General features: G+C 38.5%; 1 protein-coding gene across 1 annotated transcript in view; it reads right to left on the reverse strand.

Annotated features, from left to right (window-relative positions):
• Nucleotides 1-1,205: 1,205 nt before the first annotated feature.
• The window catches only part of NFXL1 (nuclear transcription factor, X-box binding like 1), a 45,144-nt gene continuing 33,661 nt past the window's right edge, over nt 1,206-12,688 (reverse strand). The window contains exons 20-22 of the mRNA XM_030491442.1: nt 12,510-12,596; nt 9,800-9,853; nt 1,206-4,223 (exon numbers count right to left, since the gene is read on the reverse strand). Of these exons, the coding sequence (XP_030347302.1) occupies nt 4,050-4,223; nt 9,800-9,853; nt 12,510-12,596 (315 nt within the window). The 3' untranslated portion in view covers nt 1,206-4,049. The remainder of the gene's footprint in view (nt 4,224-9,799; nt 9,854-12,509; nt 12,597-12,688) is intronic.

The following is a 12,688-nucleotide window of genomic DNA, read 5'->3' on the forward strand; positions in this document are numbered from 1 at the left end:
CAGATTGCAGTTGCCCCAACTACAAGAGTCAGCCACAGTGTACAGCACACAAAGCCTCAGCTGAGCTCTGTTATTGCTGGCAATTTTATGGAAATCCCTGCATGAAAAACAATTATTTAAATTAAATAATACTTGGTTGAATTAAGCCACAGTTCCCTTAGAGTATGACTGACTGTCAGACAGCTGCCATGTAACCTACCTTGTGACTGACTTTAACACGTCCCAGAGCTCATATTGCTGCACTATCCATACCAGAAACTTGTTCTCTGGTAGCATGGCATATAAACATTTTAATGCAGAGTCCAAATAATTTATTAACATGTAACCATTAGTGGAAAGGAGCAAGCATGTCTCACTATCTTCCAATTAATTTGACTTCATTTGATTTTTTACTTTGCATTTCCCTTCCTAGTTAGAACAGAGTGGTACAATACCTTTGTTTTGTGATTCTCTAGAGTGATTGATTTAATTGAATGATAAGGGCAGACACAAATGCAAATTTACATTCATGAAGCAAGAAAAAGGAGTGACTTAAGTGCCCATACGTAACAACTGCAATCAAAGCAGAAGAGGGATATCTGAACTGAATGAGAATGAGGACAGGGTCCCCCATGGGCTGTCCACACTCTACCCTAAGGCATGCACCAGAAAGCAGTTACCACACATCAAGCTTCCACTCCCTGGCACCGGAACATCCTTCAGACCAAGTATCTCTGAGTTCTAACCCCACAATACGCAGACTCATCACTCAGAAAAGCTGGCACGCAGCAGATATGCTTTGGAGCCAGAACTCCTGAGATTATAAACTCCGAGTTCAGTGCTTTAAAGCCACAATCAAGCACAGAAGCTTTTATGAACAAATTTTGGTGCTATCTGCATAGTAACACTTCCTTCTCTACAAGCTAAAGTCAGGGCAAATGTCTAATAAATCAGCTATATTTCCCCATATGAGGCCAAAAAATTCATCTACTAAGTCCATTCCCATTTGTTTCATCTTAATCTACTTCCCCAACCAATTTTGCAATTTTGTCAGTGCAGTAACATGAAGGGATATGATCATGTAGTTCCAGCATTAACCCGAGCATTAAGAGCTATCACTGCCAGAGAAACGTGCCTGAAACTTCCGCTGCAGTTATGTCGGTCATCGTTACCCAGAAGTCTGCTGCTTTACTATACCAGTCTTCAAGAACAAACAAATTTCCAACTTGGTTTTGATGCCTTTATTGTCTGACTTGGTTTTTACATTAAATTAACACACACAATGGCTTTGTCATTGTTACAGGGAACAAACTTGTCCAAGGAGGTTCCATTCCAAAACATATTTACAACCTGTACGCACCTCGATCCAGCAGAAAGATGAATGCTCACCAGAATATGTTCAGGATCAGGAAAAGCCCCCCCAGTTTTTTCATTTTACACATAGCTGAATATTCTGCATGTTAAGTATCCTCATCATAGAATCATTTAGGTTGGAAAGGACCTTCAAGCTCATCAAGTCCAACCATTAAACCATCAGGTTTCCCTCTCAACAGTTTCCCTTCCACAGCAGGTCAGATTATATCATTTGTTTTGCTTATCAAGATGCATTGTTTGTATGAAATGTTAACATTCAAAATATTTGCTCAACACTGAATAACAGGTGATTTTATCTGTACCTTTTACTTCCAAAGGTTGACATGCTTGCAACATGCAGCTCCAACCAAAAAAGGCAAAATACTAACTGTAAAAGTAATTTAGAGAACCGAAATCAGTGATTTATTAAGCTGCAGATTGCTTGAACCCCCACATTTTTTGTATGCCAAGAAACAAATATCTGGTTCAGCAGGCAGACCAACAGAGTGCAGATGACTCAGATGGCTGGAGAAGATATACAGAATTGTTTTGAATAACATTTCAAAAATAAGTATGTCTCACATGTGGGAGGTTCAGGAGATACAAATCCTTTAAGGGAACATGCCTACTCATACACACATTTGTATGAATGGGATGAATTTTTAAAGACTGGTGTGCTTTCTTACTACAATAAAGATGATCAATGAGAAGCAAGTCTTCTCTCCAATATTTCACACAAATACTGCAGAATATGCAGAAAAGAACACTAAGAGCTACTTCAAATGTATAACTCAAGTGCAGTTCAGTTTTATAGCTCTGTAGAGGGAGATTTCTTCTCTTTGCTGTAGAGGCAAAGATAAACTTTCCACTGGACTGCTTTTAAAGAAAAAGCTAGCAGTAAATAGAAAAAGGAGTTAGATATGGAATTATCTTTCAGGCATTAATGTTGCAGAAAAGAGTTAAAGTAACAGTAAGGAAAACAGTTTATTCTTTATCCTAGAACATAAGAGAATTCAACAGAGATGCAACTGCGATTGTAATTTCAATTAATTCTACAACTTTACATACTAATGGCCTGACACATCATGACAGAAATAATACCCATTTCTAAAAAGTCAATTAAAAAAACCCCATGAATATCAAATAGCACTAATCCATGCTACATATTGTCAAGTTTTCCTCACCTCTTTCCTCTTTCACCAAACTTAGGTGAAAAATTGAAAAGAAACTGATTTTCCCCCCATTTTGTCAATCTAAAAGCTACTGCCTTTTGCAGCTTTTCTATCTCCACACCCCCCTCCCCCCCGAACCACAATTACAATTGGGTATCAGCTCAAATTAATAGCAGGTCCCTTTTCAAGTGGGCCCAAATCAAGCTTTCGAGCAAGCTGCAATCTTCTCTACTCATTCCCACAAACAGTCCCACTGTTTTTGCAAGATTTACAACGAAATTACAAGGGCAGCCTAATTCCCTTTGTCTTTGTACCTCAGCTTTCACAGGACCTGGTAAGCAGTTTCCAGTTAACCACAATGCCCAAGTCTCAGCATACAATTTCCATCAGAGGTTTAAAAATTCCATTTTCTGATCTCCTCTCCTCCCCACCCCCAATTTAACTTGCAGTGCCTCAGCTGAGGCAATGTAGCTTCTCTAACACTCTTGAAGCTGTGAAAACCTTTCGGTTCTACCAACCAACACTGATAGCCCAAAGCGAGGTATTCTAAACTGTCAGTAAGAAAATACTTGAACATTTAAAAGATTAGCCAGATAGTTTATATATTATCAAGCACCATCCAGATGGCTTCAGAATGACACATAATCATGTTGTTACACTAGTCAATTACAGTTTTACACACCTATGCAAACATCCAAATGTGGTATTTATCTATACAACTAGTCAAGTGATTCTCAAGAAGTTCGATTTCAAATCGTTTCTTTGCTGTTGGTGATGGGGGTAGTGATGAGAATGCACCCCTGTACCCTGAAACTACTTCACACCCATGTTCAGCATATGCACCTCTCCACTAAATGAAGTTTTCAATTTTTTGTTTGTTGTTTGATTATAAGGAAATAAGGACAGTGGTGGGGGGTGGGCATGACACAACCAAAAACCAAACCCCACAGTCCATAAGGGAGCCCATTTTAGTGTTTGTGATACAGTTGACTTGAAAGACAGTTCCCATTTCCTTTCTTTGAACAAAGTTCTGGCATGAGGCCCCAGAATACTCAAGCCTAAGTGATCTAAAGTTCCCCATTAGTCGTTATAATTAAGACTGACCTGAAGCACAAAAATTATTGTGTGATACAACATAAAGACTAGCATAAGAATACTAATCTTCAATAAACCACTATATTGATTTTTACAAGAAACAAATATTCAATAAAGCATTTTATACTAACCTATTTTTAATATTATGAAATGGAGACAGAGAAAAATAACCCAATATATAAATAGAAGAGATGTTAATGGATCTCAGTCAGACAAACTACATCAGCACTTCAGTGTAGGCTAAAATCTACTATTACTTTCAGTGTCTGATTTCAGTTTTGTGCTGTGAATATAACACAAAGGTGACATTTCCTCCCTCCTCTGCACTTGGCAAATAGTGTACATACATAATCTATGCATATTAAGTTCTGTTACACATAGACTAACATTCTAGGATTAATAGCTACCCTAAAGCCCAACTGAGGTATATTAAATATTGAATTGGTTGTTTCAGTCGTTGTAGACCATGAGCCATGCAACCATCACAACAGCAACTCCAAACATCGGCAGCATAATGAGGTTCTTGTATTTCTGCCATGGTGACTGTTCAACTTCTACTTCATCCTTTCTTCTCTTATTCTTTCTTCGCCCTTTTAATCTGTTTTCAAAAGCTTCCAGTTCAGCCTAGATGAAGAAAACCAGAAGCAGTTACCATTCGTGTCATAATTAAAAAATTAAGTAGTATGCAGAATTTAAATACCATTCCCCAAAACCACTTTATAATAATGACTGTCAATGGAAGTTACACAACTTACACATCTCTTACAGATGAGATGCTAGCACTAACCCCATGGATACAAAGCACTTTGCTTCCAAGTATTCAACCACTGTTTATTTTCCCATAAAAAACATTGCCAAAATGCAACCAACTGAAGTTTTACATTAGATCCTTAACTCAAACTGAATATTTTAAGCCAAAAAGAGACTGTTATTTCCATGAAATGTGTTAACAATACATTATTTTACATTAAAAAAGCACTCATATTTAAGCTATTACAATTACATATCTGAAAGCATAGGCGGAAATCTTCAAAGACCTCCCCCCCATAAGAAGGATATGCTACTAAAAATAAATTAATAAAAATATAAATAAATAAAATTTCTCCTCTTTCTCCCACTTATTTATATTTTGTATGCTCAGCTAGATTTTAGATTAATAGCTATAATCTTAGACATGCACAAAAATATGCCACTTGTGAAGTGTTGTAACTTAACACCTAGTCACTCATGTATGACAGCAGTAGGTCTATAGCATCCTTCAAAAGAAAGCACATGCCCTTAGGCCCAAAAATGATGCAAAACAACTGGAAAAATCAGAAAAATGCCAAGCTTCCACCCAGAACAGCAATTTCAGGGTGATGCCTGGAAGGAACAGTAGGATCCTCTGATCCCTGTTCCTCAACTCCCTCCACACCCTTTATCGTGACTTAAGCCCAGCTGGCAGCTAAGTACTGGGCTTGGTGGGATGGGGAGGAGAATCAGAAAAAGGTAACACCTGTGGGTTGAGATAAGAACAGTTTAACAATTGAAATAAAGTCAAATATACTACTGCTACAAATAACAATATTAATAGTAATGTAAAGGGAGATAACAAAGAGAGAAAGAGGAATAAAACCCAAGAAAACCAAGTGATGCACAATACAATTGCTCACCACCAACCAACCGATACGCAGCCTGACCGGAGCAGCAATCTGCCTTTCCAGGTAACTCCCCCCAGCTTATATACTGGGCATGACGTGCTGTGGTATGGAATACCCCTTTTGGCTAGTTTGGGTCAGGTGTCCTGTCTCTGCTTCCTTCCAGCTTCTTGTGCCCCTCCTCCCTGGCAGAGCATGAGACTGAAAAGTCCTTGATCAGGGTAAGCATTACTTAGCAACAACTAAAACATCGGTGTGTTGTCACCAGCATTGTTCTCAGACTGAAGCTGAAACAGGCACTACACCAGCTACTAGGAAGAAAATTAACTCTATCCCAGCTGAAACCAAGATAGTCCACCCTTTATTCCATACCACTCACATCATGCCAGGTCTCACACTTTCCAATACATCCCAGTTAACCACCGTCACCTTTCCTGTCCTTTGATACATACATGCACAGTTAACATTCTCTCAGTCTATGTACCATCCCTATAAAAGTCCACTGAGTTCATTTAGTCTGTGATTTTGGGCTCCATCTGTCATAACAGTTTTTCAGAGCAGAAAAGATGGTGTGTGGTGTTGGACTGTTGCATGCTGAAGCCAATTTTGGTTCCATCACAACTGCACTTGTCTGGTTTCATCAAAGTTCATTCTTCATTAATGTGGGTGATTTTTACTGTCATACCCTTGATATGGCATATAGCCACCACAGAAGGGATAACAGACAGTGCTATATAGTAATTAACATCATACAATTCAAATCACTGGTTATTCTTACCCACAATCAAATCCTCTTGAGTTACACACCAGACTTTCCCCATCCTCCCGCATCAAGAGCGCCCAGGTCCTTGAGCAAAAGCAACCCCACGAGTGGGTTTGCCTTTACCTGAAGCAGGAATAACCCAGACTGTCTTCCCCAGCAAATTCTTTATGTGCACCACAGGAACTTTATCCCCCTCTACGGTACGTAAAAGTTCTGATTGGGCTGGGCCAGCCCTGCTGGCAGATCCCCTAGTGTTGACCAACCAGGTGGCTTTTGGTAAATGTGTATCCCAGTGTTTGAAAGTCCCACCACCCATTGCTCTCAGTGTAGTTTTTAACAGCCCATTGTACCGTTCGATTTTCCCAGAGGCTGGTGCATGGTAGGGGATGTGATATACCCACTCAATGCCATGCTCTTTGGCCCAAGTGTCTATAAGGTTCTTCCTCAAATGAGTCCCATTGTCTGACTCAATTCTCTCTGGGGTGCTGTGTCGCCACAAGACTTGTTTCTCAAAGCCCAGGATAGTGTTCTGGGCAGTGGCGTGGAGCTCCAGGTAGGACCATTCTCCCCAGCTGTGGTGTAAAGCACATTTTTCACATCTCGCCCGGTCTGGACTGGCCCAAGGACTACTGCATGAACGACTGCTTTTCATTGCTCAGAGCCCCATCTGAGAGGCTACTAGGAAGAAAATTAACTCTATCCCAGCCAAAACCGGGACACCTTTTAAAAGGGTATCAAGACAATACTGACAAAACTCATTTTAGGGTACAATGCTGAAATAAAACTGGAATTAGGCAATCTGGAACAAAGAGTGTAAGACTGTGGTGAGACTCCAATGAAGAGACATCTAATTGCTATGAAAATCAGAAAAGATGCTCTGAAGGAGAGAGACTCAAACCAGAAAAGGTCTGACAATTATCTGGATTTTAGGTAAAGTTGTCAGCTACTAAAGAAAACATGGGCCAAGGAGCTAGGGAGCAGAGAAACTAGATGAACTGGAAGGAAAAAGGGAGATGGGAGCAGCAGAGTGTAGAAAGCCAGGACTGGCTGGGCAAAAGGCACAAGATTAAGCTGAAGCAGAAGAAACGTGGACAGTAAACAGAGACAAAGCCTGGCCATGAGAGGATATAAATCTACATGACTACTACTGCAGTGCTGACAGGAAGAGAGAGACTAAGACAATACGGTAGGTGCATTAAAGAAACAAGAATAAGACTGTTTTGGAAAATGGACAGAGAAGTAGTCCAGTAAATATAATTTTCCTTTGGAATTCAGGATTGCCTGATGTCTGGTATTCTTCCACTGACAGCAAATAGTTGTCAGATTTTCACAAAGCAGATCTTACTTCCCTTCTTGCGCCAGATACCACTGTTAGCAGGAGAAAGGGACCCATTTTGATGTCTATTCTTTTGTACCTAATAAAGGCAGAAATTGTTGGCACTTTTATGTCGATATGGAGGAAAAGTTCAGACAAAGTTCGACACCCTGCTATTTGAACCAAGATTACTTTCAACTGGCTAATCCTCCTTCAGAAAAGCAAAGTGTTTCAATGGAACAGTTTTTCAAAATCCAAAATCTGGAGGAAGTGCAGAGTTCTTAAGGTTTTATAGATAATATGGCAGTATTTCATCTTACATAGATGCTAAATAAAACTGTGGGCTTCTATAGTTATTATATACTTGTGATCTCTAAGTTTTAAAAGCAGAGTGCTTCATCAATTGCAGTAACCTGAATTAAAATATAGGCCTCAAACAATTATATAACAAACAATTATATAACAAGTACTGAATTGCTTTCCTAGTGATCTTTACAAAAATCCAGCTAAAAATAGATACATCATAAAAAATAAAACACAGAATGAAAAAAGGTTTGTGGGCACAGAATACGAGAAAAGAAGACATCACTATCCTTGAAAAGCTACCTACGGATTTTATGTAACTGTCATCATTCCCAATGTGTCTCTTCAATGATCTCTGAACAATAAAGTAATGGTCGTGCCCAGTCTTCAAACTACCTTAATTTTTCTAGCTAAACAAGCTCAAGGCAAGGGACATACTTGACTTCTGTAGCCTCTAAGGAGCTGCTAATTTTTTTTCTTTCTAAGGAAAAAAGGAAACAAAAAAATCTTTCTTACAACTCATTAGATTCGAAGTCAGGTTTGAGGCCTTGACTTCCAGATTTGAAACTTGACTATTACCAGCTAGCTCACAAATTGAACCTAATATTTTGCACTAGAGTGGAACAGAGAGAGAGAGACTGGTCTGAACTGTTACATAGCAAAGCACTGATCTTTTTTCCACCTCTAGCAATTGTGAAAACCCTGGCCTCACGGGGTGCCTCTGAATTAGAAGCAGAAAGTTTGGCTGCTAGGGCCATGACGAGAAGCCTAACCAAGCCGTCTCCTTTCCACTAGGAAACAAATGATTCCAGCTGTAAATCACATTAGCAGAAGCTGCTACCAAATATAGCAAATACCAACACATAAACATGCCGACTTACTAGAGCACTACCTAGTTTGTATATAGAAGAGTTAATGAAGTATTAATCAACAGAGGTCTCAAGAAGCTGTAACTAACAGATAAGCTGTGTATATAAAAATGTGCTAATGAGATCAGGAAGGTGGTACAAGATGCAAACTTTTGTCAGAAGGGATTATACTCAATAAATCTATACTCTCAGTGTGACCCAACACCCTATGATAGTGATGTCCTCCAATTCGCATCACCAGATGGCAGATTACAAGATGAAACTGGAAGGGAATCAATTTTAGATAAAAGGCTGCAGTAGCTGAGGTTAGTACTTGTGTGCAATATTGGAGCCTATTTATTAGTTACTTTTGTCTTATGGTTTTTTTTATCAAGTTTGTCCTATTTTTTACTGTTGTGGTCCTACTGTTCGCTATTGTGCTATATCACTCTTAATCAACCTTTTAACAGACTCCTATCCCTGAAGCTTCATCCATCACAAGACATGTACTGCTGGACTGTAACCATGACTGTAACTGTGAGACTTCAGTGAACATACAAGCAGAAAGCAACTACAGAGAGAAGCAATCACTGCTGAAGAATCAAGACAAAAATAATGTTGCACGCTGTACTGGTGGAGTGAACCTGCCACAGTTACAGACAAGCCGCATTACTGAGACTTTACTAGAGGGGCTGTAAGTTAAGTGATTTTGAAGTAGAAATCATTAGTAACTAGATGCCCCCTGGAATGCATGAAAACACTATCAGTGCAATACAAACACCAGCAACTTTGCATTTCTAGCTCACAGAAGTTTCTTGGATTACAATGCTGACAACATATGCTCACCAACAACAGCAATTACAGTATATACACCTTCCGCTCCCCTTCACGGCCCCCCAGAGACCATGAAGGATGAAGACACATTTAGGCTTCCTCATTCTTTCATAATGGAAGGAAGGGGGGAAGCTTCACCTGACATTTAAATCTCTACGGAGGCTATTCAGCAATTCTGTGCGCTTTATGCATTCTAAAGCGTTTAATTAAAATCAGCAGTACTTAGTATTTTAAAAATAAACTATACACAGTTACAGTAGTGCAAGATTAAACTGATTCATTAGCATTTTGCATAAAATTATGAAAATTGTTTGGGAAAACACGTGGGCTCTTACCCATTGTAATTCACAGCACACATCTTGGAGCAAGGTAACAGCTGACAGGAATAACTGTGCATATCACATTAAAAACTACACATCTTTAGCTGCATGTAAATTAAATGATTTACTAACAAGAATAAGGTGGGGAGGAAGTGGGGGAGGAAGAAGAAAGGTTGATACCTGTTGTCGTCGTTTCTCTTCTTCAATAGCAGCTTTGGCTTCTGCCTCTTTTATCTGTCCAGACATATAAATTGATAAGCATCTGTTGTAAACAGCAGCTAAAACTACTTTCTTACAGAGTCATAATTACTCCTATGGAATTTTCTTGGCAAAAGTGAGCAAAACCTCCATCAAGTGAGCTCTTACTGAGATTACAAAAAATTCTTAGAAAAAGTTGCTGCATCTCACATTTGGAAAACATGGAACATATAACGGATGCTACAAGGTTATAAATTGAACTTCTGACTTTAACTTGGCAAGCTGAAGCAACAAATATAAAACCTAAAAAGAATAATTGTTCACTAACAATCAAAAAAACCTCCTGAAGACACTTATTCTGTTTTCAGCAACTTTACCCCAATTCAGTACTTTACACATACAGATAATTCATATATATGTATAAATGTATATAATCTACACACACATATTTCATTCCAAGTACTTTAAATATTCCCTGACTAGTAGAGCAAAAGGAAACCTCAATATTTTTACCTAATATAACACATATTGGAAAATGCATAACCAAACTGCTTTAAAGCTCTTGGTGTAAAGCAAACCAAATGTAATTAAAAATGCTCCACCATCAGATAGTCATATGAAAAGAAATCACGGGAATTACAATTGATAATTCTATAGAAATGTTTTGTAGTGTTCAAGAAAGCAAGTTAAATGCTAGAAATCATTAAGAATAGTACAGAAAAAAATGTCAATACGTAAACACATGATGCACTTAAATCTTAGCTCCTCCATTCAGTTGTGGTCCTGCAACAACAAAAGAATGTAAAGCCTGAACACATGCAAAAGAAAACAGGATGGAGTGGCTTCCATCTAAATTGATGCATAGCTAGGCTTCATCAGGTGACTAACAAGGCACACATTCCTGAAGAGTGGGAAGATGCCAAAGAGGGGTAAACCACCGATACTTATTTTTCATAATACAAAGGCAAGGGCATAAAATGACATTACCAGAAGGCTGGTTCAAAACAGAGGGAAGTAGTATACTCCATGGAGTATTTGGCTAAATCTAGAAATTCAGTGCTACAGGACATCTGTAGATGCCAAAAGTTTATGTCAACTGAAAAAACAATTAGGCACGCTAACAGGAGATAAATCCAAAGGCCATTAAACAGAAAGACACCAGCTCAACCTCTAAAATTCCCATAGTCACAGTAACAGTAGCAAAAGGAAGAGTATACTGGGGAAATATATGTGTCTGCCTTCTTGTATGTATCTATTGGGCCGTTAGCATTGCAGCCATGAATCACTATCCTATAAAAGTTAAATGTAAAAATCTGATTAATAACTTGAAATGAAACACAGTCTTGATCCTCATAACTTGAGGATCTGCATACTAATAATGACAATAATTTAATAAATACAGTTTGTGCAGGTGGAATTTGTTCCAAACAATTTGCAATTCAAGAGCTTTTGATGACTAAGGAGAAAGCACATTAGCCCATGCTTTAGCATACTGTACCTCAAACAGTGTGCACTGAGGACAGTGTCAATAGAATAGTCCTATCCGAAGGTTTTCAGGCATATTTTTTAATTCCTAAACCATGTATCAAATAAAAGCATTATTGAGAATTTCATGAATCTAGAGACCATGGCAGTCTCTCTCTAGAAAAGAGCTTCTCAGCCATGCACATCTGAAATGGGAAAGTCTGGCGTATAAAGACTGCACAACTAGCATCCTGGCGTTTCACTGCCATCTAATGGCAGAATTTCAGCTCCAAAAGAGAGTGACCCACAAATGTAGAAAAAAAAAGGAACAAAATAGCTCCTTTTTACATTGGTGTGGTCATATTTGTATAAGATACATAGGTATCATACACATAGGTAGAGGGAAGCTTAGCTATTATATCACAGTTTGGAAAAACATTTCTAGAACTATTTCTTTAACAAAATGTACACTGAAAGACTACACAGTTCTTCAGAAGTCCATACTCACTAGGTGCTGTACATGGAGAGTTTCATTAAGAGTTAACACACTATGTTTTTAGAAACTGATGGTTATTTTGCAACTATCAAAACTGAACTATTTTTGTAAATGGCTGCAGTTTTTAACAGACTTCCTCCAGACACAGATATTCTGTGCCTCTGGGTGACAGCATGCAGCAATTTCTTTACTTCATAAAACGGCAGAACTAGGGAGAGAGCACATCTACAGCAGGCTAAAAAATATACTGCAATTGCTGAAAACTCCCCATTCTTCTGGTCCAGGATAACTAATACAGTGTGACAGGATTACACTCTTCATGCTAGACAAGTTGAGCACTCAAGGGCTGTAAAAATCTGCCCTGGAAAGAGCAGATCTAACAATGCCATGTGAAGTGGCCTGGCCCAAATCCTACAGCAATCATCAATCAGCAATAACGGTTTTATCACTGATCATCACTTGTTCTCAATGGAAGAGGAAAAAACAAGTTCTAACAAATTAAATAACAGTATTGTTTTAAGATAGAATTTCACTGAGTTAACATTGTCTACAAACACTATAATTCTCCCCACTAAGCCAAACCCAAGTCTGAAAAAGCAGCTGCTATTGAACTGCACATCTACTTATGCTGTATTTTTTGCTGGTATTGCCTTGAAAAATAATTCTGTGTTCTTTTTCCCCTACTTTTCTTAAGGCACTGAGAGGAAATGACAGCTACAACAGATACATTACCTCAGATGCCTTCCGTTTCATTTCCTTGCATAATGCATCGCATTCCAGTGAAACTCGGCCTTCTTGTATCTTGCTGCACTGTATTTCCTGTTAAGTATAATTTGAGTCTTTTATAATCATTTCCCTATATAAAGTCTTTAGTTATAATGTTCATTTCTTTATGAAAATAATTATAAAAC

Source organism: Strigops habroptila, chromosome 7 (assembly GCF_004027225.2).
Source record: "Strigops habroptila isolate Jane chromosome 7, bStrHab1.2.pri, whole genome shotgun sequence".
NCBI classification, from domain to species: Eukaryota; Metazoa; Chordata; class Aves; order Psittaciformes; family Psittacidae; genus Strigops; species Strigops habroptila.